The sequence below is a fragment of the Echinops telfairi genome, unplaced genomic scaffold (genome assembly GCF_000313985.2).
Source record: "Echinops telfairi isolate 266 unplaced genomic scaffold, ASM31398v2 ScPeMD7_7469;HRSCAF=8507_1, whole genome shotgun sequence".
In the NCBI taxonomy this organism is placed as follows: domain Eukaryota; kingdom Metazoa; phylum Chordata; class Mammalia; order Afrosoricida; family Tenrecidae; genus Echinops; species Echinops telfairi.
This window is the reverse complement of record NW_022111373.1, coordinates 148,806,194-148,829,155: the sequence shown is the minus strand read 5'-3', so window position 1 is coordinate 148,829,155 and position 22,962 is coordinate 148,806,194. Positions and strand designations below refer to the sequence as shown.

The 22,962-nt window shown below is 47.8% G+C and overlaps 1 protein-coding gene across 1 annotated transcript; it reads left to right on the top strand.

The window, feature by feature from the left end:
• Positions 1 to 1,898: 1,898 nt before the first annotated feature.
• On the top strand, positions 1,899 to 22,315 carry CCDC127 (coiled-coil domain containing 127). The gene is made up of 3 exons (XM_004698111.2): positions 1,899 to 2,049; positions 8,372 to 8,502; positions 21,117 to 22,315. The coding sequence occupies exons 2-3, from the start codon at positions 8,382 to 8,384 to the stop codon at positions 21,776 to 21,778; spliced, it is 783 nt and encodes a 260-aa protein (XP_004698168.1). The 5' UTR covers positions 1,899 to 2,049; positions 8,372 to 8,381; the 3' UTR covers positions 21,779 to 22,315.
• The last annotated feature ends 647 nt before the right edge of the window (positions 22,316 to 22,962 follow it).

Genomic DNA, 22,962 nt, shown 5'->3' with positions numbered 1-22,962 from the left:
ATGAGTCAGCATGGGCTCAATGGCAAAGAGTTTGGTTTGATCACCAAGCTAACAACAAAACCCAACCCCACAGCCTACCCACGGGTCCTTTCCAACTCACCACAGGCCTGTGAGGGGATCAACTGCCTCAGCTTTCTCCTGCAAAAGGGCTGGTGCGTTAGAACTTCCCCTTAGCCCACGGTGCCACCAGGGCTCCTGTCATCAGGCTGACCGACTGTTGAACACCCAGGGGCACTTCTTGGCTCAAACTTGTGACTTCCAACTTGTGATCTTATTTATAACCACCCAACTCTGTGATCTTGTTTACCATCACCCAACTATGGTGGTGCAGTGGGTTAAGGGTTGGGCTGCCTGCTTCTGTGATCATTCACTCTCGGCAGCCCCAACAAAGTTGCTCTGAGTTGATATTCACTTGATGGTTTTGGCTGGAACCAGTGCAACAGGAGCTGTGGAGGGGCAAGGGTTAAGTGCTCGGTGACCGTTGGTTGTTGGAACTCACCAGCTGCTCCTTGGAGAAAGAGCAAGCAGCTTGCCCTTGGGAAGACTTGAAAAAAAAAAAAAAAGCACTTTCACTGAGTCTGTTCTGACTCATAAGGACCCTACAGGACACGGGGCACCCCCGTGGGTGCTGAGACTGTATAGGGCGCAGAAAGCCTCGTCTTTCTCCCACAGAGCAGCTCGGTGGTTTCAAACTGCTGGCCTCGCATTTAGCTGCCCAACGGGTAACCACTATGCCACCAGGACTCTTGTAAAGAGTTTCTCTAAAACCGTTACTGCCACCGACACCCACGGTCACCGTTCTACTGTCCAGCAGGGTCCCTGTCCGTCAGAATCAGCTGCACAGCAAACAGTGTTTGGTGTTTTAAACCACGAACAGGTGGGAGGGCTTGGAGCCCGACAGCAAGTAAAGCAAGAGCCAGTAGCTCCCCGCTGCTGTTTTCATACAGCAGAAAGCGGTCTCGCAACCGTTTTCCAAGGGGAAAAAACTGCGCCTGTAGGGGAGGTGCGCCAGGCTTTCAGCCAAAAGCGCGGCGAGGCCTCTCCCAGTCGGGTCTGGACCACGGCGGGCGTGTGCACTGCGACACGGCCGCCAACCCACTCGAGTCCCCCATTCGGCGGCCGGAGGTATGTCCCCTCCCGAGGACGAAGGCCGTCCCGGCGCCGGCGGGGCCGCCTCCTGCCCGTGACCTTGGGCAGACGGTTTCCCTGGGTCAACCTGCCAGTTGAAAAGGGTCCGACCGTGGCCCGTGGGTCCGACCCCGTGCGCAGAGCCGCGCGCGCGCGTGCGTGCAGGAGCCTGGGCGGCCCGCGGACTCGTGACCTTCACCGGGACGCAGCGACCCGCGCTCCGCACGACCCCGCTGGGCTCCGGGCCCCCGGCCGCTGCCCGCCCGACTCCCGCAGCCCCTCCCCGCCACGTCCCAACACCGGGTGGTGGGCGCGGGGTCCAGCGGGTGCGGGGACTGGGTTCCGCTCCGTCGGGGTTGTCCAGTGACCGCTGCTGACCCTTGACCCTCACCCGTCCCGCCCGCGGTACCGACTCACCGCCCAAGTCAGCGCCGGGCGCCGAGCGCGCAGCAGCCGAGACAAGACCTGGACCCCCGACATGGTTGCCCACCGTCGCCGCTCCCGCCAGCACCCGCGGCAGACTGCGCCTGCGCACCGCGCCTCGCCCGGGGCGTGAGATCGCGTCAGGGGCACCGCGCCTGCGCACCGCTCCGCGCCGAGGGCGGCGAAGGCGAACGGGGACACTGCGCCTGCGCGCCGCCCCACGCCCGGGGCAAAGGAAGGAGCCCGGGGCCCCTGCGCCTGCGCACTACGTCGCACTGGGACGGTAGGTGGGACGGCGCCTGCGCCGAGCGGGGCGGCGGACGCGGGGCTCGCCCGCTGGAGTAGCCGGCCGAGACTTGGCTGAGGAGACCCTGAGGCTGGGGCTGTGCGGCGGGTTGAACGCGGAGGACCGGCGGTCGGAGACCCGGACGTTGTGCGGCCGCTCCCACTGAGCTTGAAGCTAAGGGGAGGCGGAGACGCCCGCACTCCCACCCGTAGGTATGTCGGGCCCCAGGGCCTGGGCGAGTCCGGAAGATGGACGCCCCTGGGGAGGGGACCCGCCGCCACCTCGCTGGGGCGGTCGCCCCCCTGGCTCCTTCGGCTGCGGGGCGCTCGGAGCTGAAGGTCAGGGGTCACTCTCGTGTACACTCGGTGGCTTAGGCCTTGCTGCGCACCACGCCCCCCGTCTTCCCTTAGAGCAGGGAGTGTTTCTGTTTTCCTTGTTTTGGCGAGAAATCCGAAATCTCTGCAGGGCGAGTAACCGAGCGCCGTAAGTCACGCAGTCAGCGCATTAACAGGTCCGGCTTGACCGTAAGGTGGTGCCTGGCCGGTTCAAGCAGCTCCCTCCCTGGCTTCCCGCGCACGCCCCGGACCCTCGCCACCCCCGCCTCATCCACCCCGAGCTCCCCCACCCCCAGCCACCGTCTCCACCCGAGAGGATGTACGTCTGACCGTGCCCCGTGTGTCGGTGGGTGCCCGGCCGACTTAAAGCCTGCTACTTGATAGCCATTTGGTACCGACCCCCCCCCCCCGGGAGGGTGCAGTGCTGGGAGCACGGGGCAATCGCCGCTTGCCATGCTGACTGCATCCACACACCAGCTGATTCCGCTGTTTATTTGGGTTCCTTTCCTGCGGCTTCTCTGGACTCTTCTCGGGGTTCAGATTTTACTCACCCCCCACCACGGGAAGTGTGCAATGCAGGCCTAATGGCTAATCTTAGAACTCTGGGCCTATACCCAGACATTAAGCCTAAACACCTAATCTTTTGAGAAAAACAAAACAAAACAAAACACCTAATCTTTTTTTTTTTTTTGGAATCAGGTTTGGCCTCAATACAAATTAGACAGTGACTCAAAATGGCCAGAAAAAGGTTCTTTCGATTTTAATGCCCTTTGGGACCTTGCCAACAGAACAGCAAGTACCTCGAAGTTCCTTAGGAAGGGACTTTTTTCTTTCTCTGCTCTCACCCCTCTCTGTGCCCAAACTGCCACACTTCCCAACTGCTGCTGGCTCAGGAGAAGCCCTCTCTCCCAGACGATGAATATTCCTTCCACAGGTTGGATCATGCCCCTCAGTGCACACCCTCCCCCGCTCCTCATTATCCTTCAGTCTCGCCCTTTGCCCATCTGGCTCCTTCCACCGCCTCTTCCAACTTGACATTTTCCACCAAAAATCAGACCCTACTCCCCTCTCCCTCTCTGAGGTGGCAGGAGCCTAGGGACTTGTAAGAGTACATATTCCTTTTTAGCTTTCCGATCTGTCGGTTCTTGAAAGAATATCTGGGACCCTTTTCCTTTGACCCAGACACTTATATTAAACAGTTCAGGTTCCTTTCCAAGTCTTAGGATATTACCCGGCATGAGTTTTACATTATTCTTACAACTACCCTATCCCCCGAAAACAGGGAGAGAGTTTGGGTAGTGATCCCGCAGAGAGGCGATGAAGTTCATGCCCAGAACTGGAATAAACTGGTTGGCACCCGACGTAGTTCCCCGACAGTACCTTAAGCGGAATTAAAAACTTGGTCATGGAGACCACACTCTCTGAGATGGCATGGCTATGCACCTCATTGAGGGGTTATGAAAGATGGCTAATACAACAGTCGATTATGACAAGAGAAAATCCTGCTCGGTTTTATCCCGCCTCTCAGAGGCTTCCCATAAGTTCACCAGGATTGCTCCCTCAGCACCAGCTGGCACTACTTTACTTCCCTCACACTTTTCTTGCAATCAGCTCCTGACATTAATAAAAAGCTTAAAAAACACAAAGCAGGGCCTCACACTCCACAGTGAGACCGGCTCAATGCAGCCTTTAAGGTTTTCAATAACAGGAACAAGGAAAATTTGATAAACTTTCTTAGAAAGGGACAAAAAGATGCTGGCTAACGGCCCTTCAGGGCAAGATGGGTGGATCCAAACCAGAAACAATGAGCCACTAGTGGGTAAGCCACCCGGACCCTGCTTCAAATGTTCCCAGAAGGGACATTGGTAAGGGGACCAGACGTCCCGCTTTTTGCGGGACAGTCCCGCAGCATTTTTTAAAAGACCCAATTTTTTGGAAAGAATGCACGACAAGCTTGGGTATACGGTTTTCAGCTGCCATGTGGCTATTTCGCCAGGATATGAGTTTTATCAGTGGTGTCCCGCTTTACCAATGTTAAAATCTGGTCACCTTAGACACTGGGCACACAAATGCCCAAATCCTCTTCTCCCACTGAAGCCGAGCCCAACAACACCTAAAGGACCTTAAACCCATTATCTCAAAACTCCTCAGGGCAGGCCTGTTAAGGCCCATCTACTCTCCCTACAACACCCATTCTGCCAGTTATTAAACACAACAGCAGTTACTGACTTGTTCAAGATCTTAGAACCATCAACTCCACTGTCGCCTATTCATCCCGCCATTCCCAACCCCTGTATGGGGCCAAATGCCTTTACGGGACCAAATATGGAACGTAAAAAGCTTAGGGGAAGATTTGGCAGGTGACTAAGCCGTTAAAAAAATAGCTCAAACTGGCATCAAAAGACAAGGAGCTAGCCAATACCCTGGCGCCCTACAAACCAATAGACCTTCCCAGACTCAGACAAACTACAGCAAGCTGACTCCAGGCACCAATTTCATCTCTCAACACCACCCACCGACTTCTGTACCAAACAGTGCTCACCACTCAGGGTTGGTTGTGCCACAGAATATCTGGCATCTCCCCATTCTATCATCATGGGTAACAGCCAACAGACCAAGACAAAGCATCCCTGCCGTCAGACCAGTGGCCACCAAAGTACTTCTCTTGTCCAGTCAAGACACTGTCTCCTGGAATAGTTTTCCTATGTGACACATTTGTCTCACATGTCTATAGGTTAAACTACAGGACTATGCATCCCAACCTTTTTCACTCCAGACATAACTTTCATGGGTGAACAAGATCTAGAAAACACAATACAAAAATGCAAATCTGAACTGACTCCCCAAAATTCCATAGACGCAGATGAACAGTTGTAACCCCTATCCTCATTGGAACGAGTACAGCAGCAGCTCTGGGAACTGGAGTTGGAAGAATTGGAACTACTACTCATTTTTACTACAAACTATCAAGAGACTTTAGCGTTGATGTGGAAGAAATAGGTGACACTCTTCTAACACTACAAACCCAAATGAATTCCCCAGCAGGCGTGGCACTACAAAATGGGCCAGCCCTGGATCTGCTCACTGCAGAAAAGGGGGAACCTGTCTTTCCAGGAAAGGAATGTTGTTACTTTGTTAATCAATCAGGCCTAGTTACACAAAAGGTAAAAGAACTAAAGGAAAGAATTCAACACCAACTGAAGGAGTTAGGAGATGTAGGACTGAGGTAGTTAGTTTATTGTGCCAACCTGGCTGATAAACACATGTGGGGTTAATTGAAGGGCGGAGGGATAAATGGCTCTGTGAGCCTCGCCTTTCTAGTTCTCGGGTCTCTTGTTTTGTGATGGTTGGACCAGGGTGCAGCTGCCTTAGCCAATTCTCTGCTTCACCTGGCAAGGCTGACTTCCTGCAAGACCTCCCCAAGGAGAAGCCGCAGGGACCTACCCTGATGCAGCCCTGGGTGCTGGAGCAGCCGTGTGGAGACCTGCCAGCGCTGAGATGCTTACACGCTCACCGATTCGGCTTTCCTTCTGCAGTCGGCATCATAGTGTTGTTTTGTGAGATGGAGGAGGACTTTGTGGATTGGTGTTGGACATACGTGTTAATGTTGGACTTGTGGGCTTGGGCAGCACTGGGTTGGGATGTTTTCTTGATGTGCACTTACCCTTTATATAAAACTCTCTTATACATGAGTTTCTGTGGATTTGTTTCTCTAATGTACCTAGACTAACACAAGAACCCACATGGTGCAAACATCTTTGGCTCTTGGAAATCTTGGGCCCCATGGCTTCTGCCACCCCTGGGACCTCTCAGTTTAATATGTATAACTTGGTGCTTCAGACCTTGTCTGCTGTGTTTTCAGATTTTTTTGCAGGTACTATACATCCTCCACCAATCAAATACACTGTACATAGCTAGGTTAACGCGCTCACGTGATGCTAGAAGTCTTTTGCCACCCCTGTCCAGCAGGAGCTGTTGCAGATGAGCCCCTCGGCCCTATTATCAAAAGGTCTGGCTGAACGGAAGATGGCACCTGGCCAATTCAAGCAGCTCTCCCCACACTTCCCACTCATGTCCTAGACCAGTGGTTCTCAACCTGTGGGTCGCAGCCCCTTTAGGGGTTGAACGACCCTTTCACAGGGGTCGCCGGATTCATAACTAGTAAAATGACAGTTATGAAGTAGCAACGACAATAATTTTATGGTTGGAGTCACCACCACATGAGGAACTGTACTAAAGGGTCAAGGCATTAGGGAGATGAGAAGCATTGGGCGAGAGAGATGATATTAAGTAATGCACCATACTTGGAGGAAGGAATACTGTACTTGCCAGATGTCTATCAAAAGTTACCTAGCATTAGGTAAATCTTCTCCTGGTGTGTTTGAACTGCCCACCTTGTTGCTAGGTCCAGTGCCTAACCCACACACCACCAGAGCTAATTTTCTAAGGGACTCACTAAAACTCACTGCCTTCCATTTCATTCTGACTTAAAGATCCTACAGGTCCCCTGTGGGGTTTCTAAGGCTGTAAACCTGTCTGGGAGCAGAGAGCTTCCTCTTTCTTCACAGAGTAGCGGGTAGGTTCAAACTACTGACTTTGCTATTAACAGTCCAACATGTCACTAGAGCTCTTGAGAACATGATCTCAAGATCATGTAAAGTTATGAGTCAGATTGACTCCACGGCAGTGTGTGTAGGCTTTGTTTTTTTTTTTCTTCTTTCTCCTTAGCTATTTGCTTAGGCAATGTAGTCAGATAATTTCTGTGTATTTTTAGAAGGACTTTCAGAAACCTAATTTTCAGAGGAAAACCTAATTTTCAGAAACCTAAAATTCAGAGGAATTCTGAATTTACTTTCAGAAACCTAATTTTGCTATTCTCTACTCACTTCAATTGAGTCCATTCCAACAAAGAGAGATTTCTGAAGTTCTCCATCCGTATGGAAGCAGATAGCCTCTCCTGCCCTTGGTGCGGTTGGGAGGTTTGAGTGACTTCATGGACAGCAACAGTAAGGGGCTCCTATGGTTGTTCTTCGGTGAACACATACACAGCAACCCTGTCCAGTGTTTCAAAATATTTATTGGAGCAGATAGCCTCCTATTTCCTGAGTGGAGTGGCCAATGAGTGCGAAGCTCCGACTTCATTATGATTAGCAGTCCAGTGCTCACCTAGCAGCTCTCCTATTGGAGCCTTTGTGGATACCATAAGCCCGTAATAGTAAGTTCTGAGCCATATGCTTTTTTGACATCTTTGTGTATCAAAATATTGTCTTCACACATTAAAAAAGTATTTACCTAAAAAGCTGTTAAATTTTAGAAAAGGAAATTGGATCGACTCTTCTCGTGTCCTGAGAGGAGTTTGTTGTTACCAGTGTGTATTTCTTCTGAAATAGAGCTAAAAGCTCTCACGATGCTACCCTGACACCGTGCCCCTTAGTGTTGGCACTTGAAATCCCTGGGAGGTGCAGGTGGTCAGAAGCTCTGTTCTCCCTGAGCATGGGGGGCCTGTCCTTCCTGAAGCGCCTTGGAAGAGAACCTGTGAGCACAGTTCTACTCTGACACTCAAGGTGTTGCTGGGAACTAGAGTCAACCTGATGGTTACTGGTGGTTCCTGTAGGTACCTCGTAAATTCTTCGCGACATTCGATTCCAGGCTGGTTTCTTGAGTGTATGCCTGCAACTGATAATACTTGCTATCTTGATGTGGACCCCACCAAGGTAGAAGTCGTCTCCAGCAGTGCCCGTTCCACGTACACTAACACTTCAGGGTTACGTCCTTTCCATTTCCTGAAACTCACTGTTTTTAATGTCTTCCACTCTCCCTCAGAAAGACTAGCTTTCTGCGCATCAGACCCCCACCATCTTCTCTGCCTGTTGAAATGGTGATTGTCTTTTAAAACTTAACTTCATATGCAGCTGTGTGTGTAGTGATAGCCCACTGTTTTGAGTTTGCAATAAGTCTGTGAGTAATCATACTTTCAAACATTTGCCCTAGAGCATTTACCCCGCTCTGCTTGTATTTGAGCGATGGAACTTGGGTCGTATTTTTTCCCCACTAGGTTGTGAGTTGCTTTCCTGTACTGTCCTGTGCTTTTCTTCAAATCTTACAGGGCATAGTCCTGTGCCCCATATGGGTAAATGATATTGTAACAGATGTGTTTTTTTCCTGTTCTATTCTTAATACTGTGAATCATTACTTTAAGGTATATCTCCATGAATAACTTAAATGACCCCCCAAATTGGAATATCCGACCTAATTCCCAAACTGAAGGGGGTGATGGAGGCCGGTGGAATTATGCCTTATTGGTTCCAATGCTGGGATTGGCTGCTTTCCGTAAGTTGTTCTTGGTTCTTTTTAATTGTGGGGATGGGGTGCTGGAGGGAAGGGGCAGTATTAAGACTTTGAAATATTTTATTGCAAATTTTTGATCACATATTAAAAATAATGATGTATATTCATTCATGGAAACACTAGTACATTTTTAGAAAACAAAAATTTTTGTACCCTCAGTAGCAAATTTAGAAAATTAAATAGGAAAAAAAATCAGTGAGAAAAGATTTTTTTAATATAATTTTTAAATATATTTAATTTTAAAAAGCTGTTCAGAAAAGAAAACTACATTTGGTAGGTGGGCAAACATTGACTTGGTACATCAGTGCTTTAGTTGTTATATCAAGATATATGTTATTCTGGCAGACTTGTGATTGACATTGTCAATGAATATTGTAAATTTTGCCTGACAACCAATTCCTATTATTTGTGTAAATAGTGCCCAGCCACGGAAAGATTTATTCTGCATGAGTGAATAATTCAGGTATTTTGATATGTCGGTAACCTACATTGGTAGGCTCAACAGGGTTTTAAAAGTTAGTACCAGGGGATAATCAGTGGCAGTATTAACAACAGAAGATATTTTTGCTCCAGGGAGATGATCAATAAGACTCTCTACCATAATTTAACAAAGAAATCTCTAAGGGGAGGCAAAGGCAGGTAAAAAACCATAGAACCAGGAATGGATTTGGGGCTTGCATTAAATCCTAGCCCCAATATAAGAACAATTAGTTCTTACATCATGGCCCTATCAATACATGCCCTCATGAATGGAACACAGAAGATATGGATGCTGTAACAAAGTGTGGTAAAGAAATTAGATGGTGCCCGGCTAGCAGTCTGGGATCTTAAAGGCTTGTTTCCAAACAAGCAGCCATTTATCTAAGTGAGATGGAAGAAGCACGCCAACATCTGTGACCCAAGGATTGTAAATTACATACTATAAAGCCAAAGGAGGGAATGGTATCAGAACCTACATTGTGAGATTCTGGTCCGCTACAGGCAGTGGAAACCCAAGATACAATTGTGAGATCTACTGAGGAAATAAGCCTCTGGTGACTTCCCTCTGTCCACAATGGAGGGATGGGAAGAAACTGGTTCCCAAACACAATATTAGAGACAGCGTTCCAGTATCTAGGAGATCAAAATGACGAACCTGACTTGCAAACTTAAATAAAACCTTGTCACTTGACCCCCCTTCTGATATATGTTGGCCTGATCTGGTGGTCAGCATTTTCTGTGTGTCTTGTTCCCCTTTCATGTTAGGTTTATCTGATAGATTTTGCCATTGTGGGTAGCCCTCCTGAATTTTTATGAGATGTTTTTAGGTATATGAAACCCAGGATTGATGAGCCTATAGAGACAAGTAGATTAAGGCTTCCTAGGGGGTACCGTGAGAAGGGAGGTGGCAAATGGGAGCTGATAACAAGGAATTCAAGAAGGAAGATGTTTTTAAATGGATTGTGGTAGTATTGTACAATACTGCTTGTTACGATTGAACTGTGGATTGAGAAGATAACTGTATTGGCTCCCAATAAAATGGTTTGAGAAAAATAATAGCACACTTGAATACTGATTATAAGGAGATTAAAATTAAATGTGAAAATTCCATAAGCATGTACTGGCTAAATATGTTCTGAACAGAGAACTTTCCAAATCTTAAAAGAAATTGAAGGCAACAGAAGAGGATTATTAGATTCAGTAATAAGATTAAAACTTCTGCATATCAAAATGTGTAAAGCACAAAATTAGCAAATATTTTAATCAAATACAATAAATGGTGCGTTATCAGATGTATATTTGATATGTAACAAATATGTTGTGCACATTTGATCAAGAACATTCAAAGACAGCCATAGGACAAATGCGGTTCAAACAGTAATGTGGGAGTAGCGCAGGACCGAGCAGTGTTTCATGCTGCTCCAAGTCAGAACCGACTCGACGGCGCCTAACAACGTTGACAAATAAGAAAGGATCATCACAAAACAAGAAAACAACTGGTTGAGCAGTGAAGTGACTTGGGGTGACTTGTCTCCATACATGGTTTGCCCCTCCATTGGGCAGTTGTTAAGTGCTGTGGAGTCGTTTCTGACCCATCGGTGACCCCAGGCACAACAGCGCCACCACCTGGTCCCGTGTGCCATCCTCGCAGTTGTTCCTATTCTTGAGCCCCTTGTTGCAGCTACTGTGCCAGTCTATCTCCTAGGGGTCCATCCTCTTCCTCGCTCCCCCCTCTACTAAACATGTTGCCGTACCCAGGGGCCCTGCTGTCAACCTGTCCAGAGTATGTAAGAAGATGTGATGTCTTACCACCCTTACCTCTGAGGAGCACTCTGGCCTTACTTCTTCCAGTACAGAAGGGTTTGTCCTTTTCACAGTCCGTAGTACTTTCAATATTCTTCTCCAGCACCACAGTTTAATGCATCGATACATTTTTTGTCTTCTTTATTCAGTGTCCAACTTTCACATGCGTGTGAGGCAATGATGAATACCATGGCTTGGGTCAGGTGCACCTTAGTCCTCAAAGTAACATCCTTACTCTTTGAATACTCTAAAGAGGTCTTGCACAGCAGATTTACCTAATGCAGTAAGTCTTTTGGTCTCTTGATTGCTGCTTCCATTAGCATTGATTGTAGATCCAAACAAGACAAAATCTTTTAACCTTTTCTCCATTTATCATTATGTTACTTATTGATCCAGTTGTGATGATTTTGGTCTTCTTAACATTGAGTTGTAATCCATAGTGAAGGCTACAGTCCTTGAACTTCATCAGTAAATGCTTCAATTCCTCCTCACTTTTATGCAAGCAGAATTTTGTCATCTCCATACCATAGATTGTTCATAAGCCTCCCTCCAATTCGGATGCCACATTCTTCTTCGTATAATCCAGCTTCTCTGATGATTTGCTTAATACACATTAAATAAGAATGATGAGCAGATACAGCTCTGTCACATACCTTTCCTGATTTTAAACCTACAGCATTCCCTTGCTGTGCTAGTGGAGTTGCCTCTTGATCCACATACAACTTTGGCGTGAGCATAATGAAGTGTTCTGGAAGTCCATTCTTCTCAAGGTGATCCGCAGTTGAAGGCCTTTGTGTAATCAGTGAAACACAAGTGAACATCTTTCTGGCATTCTCTGCTTTCAGCCAAGAGCCATCTGACTTCAGCAGTGATACCCCTTGTTCCACCACCTCTTTTACATATGGCCTGAACCTCTGGAAGCTCCTTGTCAGTGCACTGCTGCAAATTTTGTTCAGTGATCTTTAGCAAAAATTTTACTTGCATGTGATATCGATTTTATTATTCTATAAGCTGAGCCTTCTGTTGAGCCCCTTTTCTGTTATGGGTACAAATATGGATCTTCTAGTCAGCCAAGCAACAGTCTGCCATGTTTCCTGGCACCCATGAAGGCTTCCAGAGCTGCTTCAGCTCACTGAAACATTTCAGTGGGTATTCCATCAATCCCTGGAGCCTTGTTTTGGGCTAATGCTTTCAGTGCAGCTTGAATTTCTGTCTTCATCGCCATTGGTTCTTGCTCAGGCAAGAAATGGTGGAATGTTGGCTTCCTTTTGGTACAGTAACTATTCTTTCCATCTGTGGATGTTTCCTGCATCTTTCAATATTTGGCTCATTGAATCTTTCCATAACAAAACTTAAAGCTTGATCTTTATTCCTTGAGTCTTTGCAATTTCAGATACGCTAAGCTTATTCTTCCCTTTTGGTTTTCTAATTCTGGATCTTTGCACATAATAGATTTGTTTTGTTTTCTTGAGCTGCCCTATGAAATTATCTATTGAGCTCTTGGACCTCATCATTTCTTCCATTTCCTTTAGCTACTCTCTGACTAAGAACAAGTTTCAAAGTCTCTGCTGACGTCCACTTTGGCGTTGTCTTTCTCTCCTGTCAGTAGTGGTCATGGCAGCGCACTCAGGAGTGTAGTTGAGCTCTGGTGGACTTGCTTTCATTGTCTTCAGCGGGGCTCTGAGCTGCATGTGAGCCGTGGTACAGTTCCAGTCAGCCCTTGCCTGTGTTACCTGCTGGCAGTGAGCTTCTCCAGCTTCTCTTCCAGATACAACCCATTTGGTTTCTGTATGCCACCTGGAAAAGCCCGTGAATAGAGTTGCCTTTTGTGTGTGTGTTTGAAAAAAAGGTGTTTTCTATGAACAAGTGGTTGGTTTTGCAAAATTTTATCATATCTGTAGCTTAGTTTTTTAGCATCAAGACCACATTTTCCAGCTACTTTGTTTCCAACTTTTTCATTCCAATCACCAATAATTTATGGATCTTGATTGTATTTTTGGCCAACTTAAGCTGAAGTCGTTGGAAGAATTATTTTCATTTCTTCATAACTAGCTTTTGTGATTGTTTTGTAAGTTTGATTGTATTGATTGGAAGGCAGATATACTCCTGTGGGAAAGGTTTTTCCCCAGGTTGTTCCTCCGTATTGTACGCCCAGCTTAGGGTGCTGCTTGCTAGGGCCTGGGCATGGGAGGCAGCTGCTTAGAGGTTATCTCCCTGAGGTTTACAGCCATCTAGGGCAACCAGACCCTCTTGTCTGTCCCACCCTAGGTGGGGCCACGCCCTGCTGATAGTAGATTGTTTCCCTGAAGGGGAGCCCAGAGACAAGGTCAAGCCAACTCAAGGACAACCAGTTAGGCTGCCATCTTGAATCTAGGATCCGCCCATCTTGTCACATGTATGTCCCCAGTGCCACCCCTTCCTATTGTGTGTACACCCTTAGCTCAGCCCCTTCCTGTTACATATGTGGTTACTTGTAATCAGGGGGGCATGCCTGCCCCTTAAGTATATGAAAACCGTGATTGGAAATATGTTCTCTATCTCTGCATGGTCCTGGCTGCCCCAGAGGTGAGCATGCTACCATGAAAAGCGTCTGACTCCGTTATTTTACTCTCCCTCCTATTCTTCTGTGACTTTACTGTGATCTGTCTGTATTATAACCGTACAATCGTGACTATGGACCCTGCGGTTGACAGAGGCTGGTTTACTCTGGCATAATCCCATCACATTGTGCTTCATGATTGATTTTACAATGTCCTTTTTTGACAGTGAATGCTAAGCCATTCCTCTTGATTTTGCCATTCCCAGCATAGTAAATTATATCATTTTGTGATTCAGAATGGCCAATACCAATTCATTTTAGCTCATTAATACCTAGCGTATGATCTTTATGGATACATAGTGAGCCATTTCACAGGTAGGAGCAGAGAATCCCATGACCAGCAAAAGACTGGAAGTGAAGTGTGTCTGATCTTCCTGCATGGAGCTGTGGAATGAGGCACAGTGCTGAGACTGAGAGGGAGTGGTGGGCTTCCCAACCCAGCCCGTGGAATGAGTAGAACGGGAGCCTGACTTACCAAGTAGGTCCCCTTTGGGCATTTATCAGGCTCAAGGAGGTGGGGTTAGTATGTGGGCTGTCTGGGCTGAGTGAGGAAACAGAAGATGGGGAACCAGAGGTCCTGGCTCTGTGGAAACTGACAGGTGCATCCTCATTCCATCTTGTGCAGTGAGTCTTACATACACCTTAGTCCTTTGAGCCTTGGTGTTTCTGTCCAAGGAAGGTGGCCATCACGTGTCCTTCAAGTCGTCGTGAGAACTCAGGAAGGTTGTCCTTGGATTTTGTTTGGAGTGGGTTTAATAGGCTTGACCCTCTGGCTCCCATGCCCCTGCTACGGGATGATGGGGAAGCGAATGAGGGACCAGTGTAAGTTGTCCGTTCTTGTTTGAGAAATCCGTCTGTAGTACTTAGCCCATGAAAGTAGGTGTTCTTTTTGCTTTGAATTGACTTGGTGGTACTATTGGGAACTTACCTCGTCCGATTCAGGTTTACTATTCTGGCCCTTAGTCATAGTCATTATGTGATACAACCCCTCAAGTTCAAGGTTGGCATCTAAGAATTTTAGTAATTGAATAACCATGTGGAAGGAAAGCAAAAACTGCTCTCTATTTGTAGTGGTATATTTAATATAGTGGCTTTTTCTGGGACAAGATATCGTGGGCCACCGGGCTGATGAGTGCAGCTAGTTCAGTTGATCTGCACCAGGCTGTGCACCTTAGTGAGCAAGGCGTATCCATCCAAATCCTGCCCTAAGGATAAGGCCATTTCTGAGCTCACCAGCCTGCAATCTTGCAAAACACTTGGAAAGGCTACCTGTTGCCATGGGCTACGGTGATGAATTCCTACCTCAGTTAATGAATTAGAAGGCTTAAAATGATATTTAATAATGAACTAATAGTTAACTGTATTCAATAATGTAATCATTGGTGTTGAGACTTCAGCTCAAGTTCACGGCCACCCAGTTGATTCCAACGCATAGCCTCCAGGACACCTTTTCTTTCAGGAGGCCCTGAGATCATGTTCTCAAGAGCTCCAGTGACATGTTGGACTGTTAATAGCAAAGTCAGTAGTTTGAACCTACCCGCTGCTCTGTGAAGAAAGAGGAAGCTCTCTGCTCCCAGACAAGTTTACAGCCTTAGAAACCCCACAGGGGGCCTGTGGGATCTATAAGTCAGAATGAAATGGAAGGCAGTGAGTTTTAGTGAGTCCCTTAGAAAATTAGCTCTGGTGGTGTGTGGGTTAGGCACTGGACCTAGCAACAAGGTGGGCAGTTCAAACACACCAGGAGAAGATTTACAGTCTGAAACCAGGTGTAAAGTTATGAGTCAGATTGACTCCACGGCAGTGTGTGTAGGCTTTGTTTTTTTTTCTTTCTTCTTTCTACTTAGCTATTTGCTTAGGCAATGTAGTCAGATAACTTCTGTGTATTTTTAGAAGGACTTTCTGAAATCATGGTTTAACATTACATGTTGCAAAGTTAATTCTAGCATAATCTAGAAGTGAAGATAGAATACTTGATATTCCTCCCCCCAACTACCAGGACCCCAGTTTCGCCTTGCAGACCTGGTTAGACCAGATGATACACAGCGGTGCGGATGGGAGTTGGAAGAGCAGGGAATCTAGGACGGAGGAGCCTCTCGGGACCGGGGGCGACGGTGGCGATACCAGGAGGGAAGGGGGAGGTAGCAAGGGGGAATGGATCACAGGGAGCCGCATATGGCCTCCTCTCTGGGGGACGGGCACAGCGGGGTGGGTGAGGGGAGGCGCCGGACAGTGTAATGTAAGATACAAGAATAATTTATAAATTATTAGGGGTGCATGGGGGAAAGGGGAGGGGGAAGGGAAGGTGGGGGGGAAGGAAGATGAGCGGATTCCGTGAACCCAGGAGGCAAGAGAATTTTGGGAATGATGAGGGCAACAAATGTATAGATGTGCTTTACACAATTGATCTATGTATTGTGATAAATTGTATGAGCCCCAATAAATTGATTAATTAAAAAAAAAAAGAATACTTGATAAATATTGGCTGGCTAATTGATGAGAAAGGCTGGTTTTAGCTTGATCATTTAAATGTCAAGTTATATAACTTTTAAGATAATACAGAAATCAGAATCATAGTACCTGCTCAAAAGAGCAGAAATTCTTACTCTGGGTAGCCCCCCTGAGAAAATACTCAAGGTCATTTCTTCAGTAGGAGGCCTGGGTGGCAGAGGAAATATGGCTTAAGCCACCACCGCCTGGAAAATGCCATTTGGCAGATGGCCTGTCAGTCTCTCCCTCCCTGTTCCATCCTCCTCCTTCCTGACGTTTTCTCACCCTCCCTGTTTCTCACTTCATCTTCCTCCATCTTCTTCTTAAGTGTTTTGAAGCATCTCTCTCCTTTCCTGTCCTAGAAGTCACACAGTGGAGTTCATTTAGTCCAACTTTGTTGTTCTGTGCTTCATGTGTCGAGTTAATTGTAGATTTACATGCAGCTATAATAAATGATGCAGAGAAACCCCACGTCCCCCTATCCTTTCCCTTCAGTGGTCATGGAAAGCTGCAGTGCAGTCTTGCAGCCAGGCTGTTGACACGGGCGCAGCCACAGCAGAAGGTTTCCACCATAAATACCCCTCCATCACCACCCGAACCACCCGCGCACCCTTCAGCCCTAACCCTTGGCACCACTCATCTTTCATTCTGACCTTTCTAGAATGTTACTTATATAAATGAGTCATACAGATAAAACTTTTTTGAGATTGGTTGCTCATCATTTGGCATAATTCTCTAGAGATTCTTCCAGAAAATCTTTCAGTGTACCAGTTATTTCTTTTTATCGCGGAGTAGTATTTCCTGGTAACAGTGCACCACAGTTTATTTTAGCCATTTAATCACTGGAAGACATTGTGGTGTGGTGTTTATGGAAGAGTACAGGATTCTTCAGGCACGGGTTTGAGTTGTGGGGAATAAAAAGACTTTCAGAAGTATGTAGACCTAGATAGAGGGAAGGTCTGTCAAGAAACAGTAGCTTCATGTTTTGATATTTGTTTCACACAGGTGTACGGTTTATAGCAGTACTTTTTGGCTTGACCCGCATTTGCCCTTGGTCGCGGTGAGTTGGCAGTGATGAGAGCGCCTCTTCCCTTTTGCTTCTGTTTTCCTCTCCGTTGACTCCTGCTGCTCGTTATTCCTGCCGTGCGCCTGCTTTGGGGTGGCGGGGGGTCAGGTGCCGTCACGTCTGTTCCGACCCATGGCGGCCCTGTGCACAGTAGAAGGGAACAGTGCCCGTCCTGTGCACGCCTCACAGTTCTCCCGTGGTGTCAGTCTGTCTGCTTTGATGCTGCCCTTCGACTGTTTCGAACGTGATGCCTTTCAAGGCAGTAGTCTTTCCTGACAATGTATCCAAAGTTTGTAAGCTTCCCATCCTTGCCTCTGTGGAGCGCTCTGCCTTACTTCTTCCCAGACAGGAAGAAAGGTTTGTCCTTTCAGCAGCCTGTAGTACTTTCAGTGTTCATCCACAGCACCACAAGTCAAATGCATCCGTTCTTCTTCGGGTTTCCTTGTCAGTGGCCAACTCTCGCATGGATTTGAGGCAGTTGGCTTGGCTCAGACACACCTTAGTCCTCAAAGTAATATCCTTGTTCTTCAAGACTTGAAAGAGGTCTTGTGAAGCAGACTTACCTAATGCCAACAGATCTTTTGATTTCTTGACTGCTGCTTCTATGAGCATTGTGTATCCAAGCAAGGCAAAATCCTTGACAAATCCAACCTTTTCTCCATTTATCATGATGTTACCTAGTGTCTAGTTGTGAGGATTTGGGTTGTTTTAACATTGAGCTGTAATCCATGCCGAAGGCTGCGGTCTTTGATCTTCCCCAGCAGGTGCTTCAAGTCCGCCTTGCTCTCAGCATCGAGGTCACGCCTTCTGCATGTCCCAGGTTGTCGGTAAGCTTTCCTCCAGTCGTGCGGCCACATTCTTCAAGTAACCAGTTTCTCCCAGAATTTGCTCCCGGTTTGGCTTTAGTTACAGATTCTTGATGCGAGGGCTTTACCTCTTTTCTGATGTATGCGTTTGTGCTGTGAATTTGTCTCCCTATGTTCATTGTACCTTTATTGCTCGTGAGACACCCTCTCAAGCAGATTATTTAGAAGGGTCCTTTATTTCCAAATGTTTGAAAATTTTCCTGTTGTCTTTTTTTGTCAATCATTTTAGTTTGATTTCATTGTAGTTGAAGGGTTTTTTTGTGTTTTTTTTTGAGGTTTGTTTTATGGTTTAGGGCAGTGGTTCTCAACCTGTGGATTACAACCCCTTTGGGGGTCGAACGGCCCTCTCATGGGTTGCCCGATTCATCACATTAACAAAATTAGTTATGAAGTAACAAGGAAAATAATTTTATGGTTGGGGGGGGGTCACCATATCATGAGGAACTGTATTTAAGGGTCATGGCACCAGGAAGGTTTAGAACCACTTGTTTAGGGGATGGTGTATGTTGGTAAGTGTTGTGTGAGTTCTTGAGAATACTTTTTTTTACTGTCGGGTGAGGTTTTCTACATATGTCAGTTTTATCTTAGTTGATAATGTTTTTGTTTTTTAGTTGCTATTGTTGATAGCATTCTTATTTTATACTGTTGCTGATTTTCTATGTAGCTATACTATTGTACATAGGTGAAGGGGTGTTGAAGTCTTCGGTTATAATTTTGGATGTGTATTACTCCTTTTCGATTTATTTGTTTTGCTTTATACATTTTATGGCTCTGTTGTTTGGTGCATACACATTTACAATTGTTCTCCCTTTCTGGTAGGTGTTTCTGCCTGTTTTCTTTGCTTTGAAATCTACTTTATCTGATATCTTCCTAAGATTCAGTCACGGAAAACCCCACGAAGCATAGTTCCGCTCTGATTCACGTAGGTTGCGAGGAGCTGGAACTGACTACAGTTTGGTTTGGTATCACTGCTCTTGCTTTATTTTATTTACTATTTTCATGATGTCTCTCTCTTCAGCCTTGGTGGTGGAACGTGTTGTTGGGCGGCTGACCTGCCAGGTTAGTGGTTCAAACCCGCTAACTGCCCCCTGGGGGGAGAAAGACGAGGCCGTCTTGTTCCCTTCAGATGTTCAGTCTCTTCGACTCTGTTCAGCAGTTGGACTCTGTCCTGCTCGCTCTGAGTCAGACTTGACTCGCTGGTGGTGGGCTAGGATTTTGGCTTGGACTACACACAGCCCCTGCATTGCCCATCCCTGGAGGCCGTTTTCGCTGGCATGTGTCCTTGCCACCTCCAGCTGTACCAGCATAAAGCCAAACTCTTCCCCCTCCGTCTCAACATGGTTTATAATTGTATCTCAGCCAATTACCCCAAACAAAACCCAGAACATTCCAGAGAGTTTGCCTGGCTGGGAGCGGACCAGTAAAAAGCACGTCGTGGACCATGTGAAGCCCTTAGAAGGGTGTGAGGAGAAGAGAGGTGGGAAGGGCCATTTCCGTTTGGGAAGAGTCAGGAGGGCTTCAAGAAAGGAGCGTTTGAAGGGCATCAGGATGGTTGGCTGCCCAGGAGCTGGCCTGGTGGCTGTGCGGGAGTCACACCAGGAGCAGGTGCCCGAGAGGTGTCGCATGTTATGATAGCTGATGTCTCCCGGGAGTCGGTAGCAGACGCACTTGGCGTGGAGACTCTGTCAGGAGATGCTGCAGAAGACTGAGCATGCCCGCGGGACGCTGTAGTGCCAGGCCTTGTAGGCGCTTCCAGAACAGGGCTGGGCGCGGTGGTGAGGAGCCAGTAAAGGCGGTCTTTTTTTTTTTTAAAGGAATCTAATTGACATCATGGTGGTGATGTGCAGGATAAGGAAGTGCGTGGGAAGAACTGTTGAGCAGGTATAAGGAGGGGAGACTAGAACAGGGCACCTGCTTTTTCACACGCCCAGACAGTTGATGTCCAGGACGCAGGACCCTGATGGGACCAGGAGGAAGATGGACTGAATGGCACCGGCCATACCGAGGGTGTGGGTGGAGGAGAGGGAGGCAGCATAGGTAGTAGCTGAAAGGTAGGAAGAGAAGCCCGGAAGCTTCCAAGGTGGGGAGGGAGGCAGGGTGTCAGATACAGTGTAAAATAGCTTTAAATTCAGCTGTTAAACTCCTCGAGAGAGCTGTTTCTGGGCTACCAGGCTGACTGGTAGAAAGAGAATCGGAGAGAACAGCCTGGCCTTGTTTTGAGATCGTGGTGTAGATGGTGCTTTGGAAGGCCATAAAGTGTTGCCTTTGTTGATGTTCACAACTCGGGCTTTTGAACAGGCCTTCGTCCCTCAGGGCAGCACTCTTCGGTGGCTACAGTACTTCTCTCCAGCAGCAGTCTCACTGCGTCACTGAAAGGCCCTTCACCTTAGTGAAGTGCAGCCTCCCGTTGCTAGGACGGTAAGAGAGTTGGCAACTCCTAGGAAAGAAAGAGCATCTGAATCCAGCAAGCTTTTATGGGCGTTGAGATGTCCGGCTAGGTCTCTGTCTGGGATCTCCTGGTCAGCAGTTTCTCCAAGCAGCAGGGCCAGGGCGGGCAGGCTGCTCTTCAGTCTTCAGGCTCACCCTTCATTCCTGCCCTGGTGTGTCTGGTCTCCCTGCAAGAAAGGTGGAGGTGGGACCCCGGGTCCACCTTGTGTTTGCATGTTCAAGTGCAAAGACGCCTCAGGGGCCTAGTGGGTCGGTGCTGAGCTGCTAACCACAGTCAGTGGTTCAAGCCTGTCAGCCTTTCCGGGAGAGAAAGATGAGACTTTCTGTTTCTGCCAAGATTGGCAGCCTCAGAAAGCCACAGCCGCAGGGCCAATTTTGCCCTGTCTTCTGGGTCCCTATGAGTCGAATGGACCCACGGCCGCGAGGTTTCCATCCAAGCAGGCGCGCAGGCCTGGGGTGGACACTCCTGACAGGGATGCAGTTCACAGTCTCTGAAGCCGACCCATATTCAACTTTTACATTGTACCTCTCTGCTTGGGAACCCTGGGGCTCATAGTGCTAGGTTTACAAGCAAAGTAGATTGTTCTGGAATCATAGTACACTAAGGGGAAATTGTATGTTCAGCCTTATTATATTTGTCTTTTAGGCTTGCAGCCCTTGCCTGATTCCGAGATAACTTTGCGCACGACATGCATACAGAGCATTGTCTTTGGTACCTCAGAGGTCCTGAGTGTGTACTGAAATGCTGTCCTTATGTGCTGTTTTTGGCAAGTTAAGACTGCAGAACTGCAGAACTTCAGCTCTGACTTCATGATGCATTATTTTTCTCCCTGTGTATTCGTGTCAGGTTGGATCTGGTCTAGGGAGTCCCAGAAAGAAATCGAAAAGGAGCGAGAAGCTTTCCGCCAGAGAACAGCTGCCTTCCAGCGGGATCTGGAGGCCAGGTACCACACCATGATCGCAGAAAACCGCCGGGCCGTCGCCCAGCTGTCGCTGGAGCTTGAAAAGGAACAAAACAGAACCACAAGTTACCGGGAAGCCCTTATCTCTCAGGGCCGCAAGCTGGTCGAAGAAAAGAAGCTTCTGGAACAGGAGCGGGCTCGGGTCCTGCAGGAGAAGGGGCAGCTGCAGCCCTTGAGGAGCGCCTACCAGAGCTGCCTTGCAGGGGAAGAGGACTGGCAGAGGAGGGCCCGGCTGCTCCTGCAGGACTTTGAGGAGGCGTTGACCGAGAGGCAGAGCATCTACTGCAGCCTGGTGCTCCCCCGGCGCCGGCGGCTGGACCTGGAGAAGAGCATGCTGGTCCGTGCCTCTGTTGACCCCGTGGCTGCCGACCTGGACATGGTGGCTGGTCTGACTGACATCTTTAAACACGACACGCACTGTGGGGAGGTCTGGAACACCAACAGACGCCAGAATGGGAGGCTCATGTGGCTCTACCTCAAGTACTGGGAGCTGATTGTGGAACTGAAGAAGTTTAAGCGCATAGAGAAAGCCATATTGGAAAAGTGAGACAACAGTGGAGTGGAGCTTCGTTTAGTAGGACTGGAGGCTCGTCTAGGGGATGCTACACCTCTCAGGCCTCTGTGGTGATGCTTTCTCCCGACCTCCTCACCTCTCAGCAGGCCTTTTGTCTTTTAAGCTGACAAGAGTTCACTTAGCAGAACAGTGTAATCTCATTTTCAGTTCTAGGGTAAGCGTTTTGTTTGTTTTTTTAAGTAAAATACAGTACTGATATCGCCCTAAATGCTTTATCTATTTTTATTACTGTCTAAATTGTTTCTTCGGTGAATTAATGTAATTTCAAAAGTTACGTTTAAAAGTTGCTAGGTTATGAACAGTAATGAAAAATAGTAACGGTCCCCCTCTCACTCTTCCAAAGGGAAAAAGCAAGTAAAATTCAAATGGTTTTTAAAGTTTCGTTTGTTTTTAATCAGTTTTATTCAGTACCCTGGAGTATTTGTTTGGAATTTGGTTGTGTGTGTACTTGGTATGCAGATATTTATTAGCAATGATGTATAATAAAAAATGCTTGCCCTTTAAATGCCATTTTTCATCTGTACAATCCTTTACTCATGACAAGACAGTGTAAACATTTTACCTCGGTTTCCATCTCAAACTGCACAGAGGCAAGGCCATTGTTGGGGGCGCTGGAGTGGATCCTGACGGACAGCAGAGCCGTGTGCAACAGAAGGAGGCCTTGCCCGGCCCTGCGCCCGCCCTCACACCCTTCACTGTTGCAGCCGCTGTCAGCCCATCGCTGGGAAGGGCTTCCTGTTGGCCACTGCCCTTCCTGGCCCCCCACAGCAAACCTGAGTGCCCTTGTGGTGAGGAAGCGTTCTGGGTGCCCTCCTCGCAGGGCAGGTTTGTGTGGAACATGCTCGGTGCTCCTGTCCAGCACCCCTCAAGAGGCCTTGGTTCTTCACCTTCCTCTCTCACCGGGCAGTCGGCATGCATTCAGGCAGTGGAAGGTGGCATGGCTTGGGCTGGGTGCACGTTAGTCCTCCAAGTGGCACCTTTGCCTTTGACCCTTTTGGTCACAAGTTCAGAAGGAATTGATCCCTTACCATGTGTTTTGCAGGTCCACTCATGAAGTGACAGGCCCTCACAGTGATTGCACGTGATGACCACACAGCTGTGCTCATTTCGCAGGTGTGGAAGCTGGCGCTGAGGTCAGGAAAGTTCACTTACCGGCT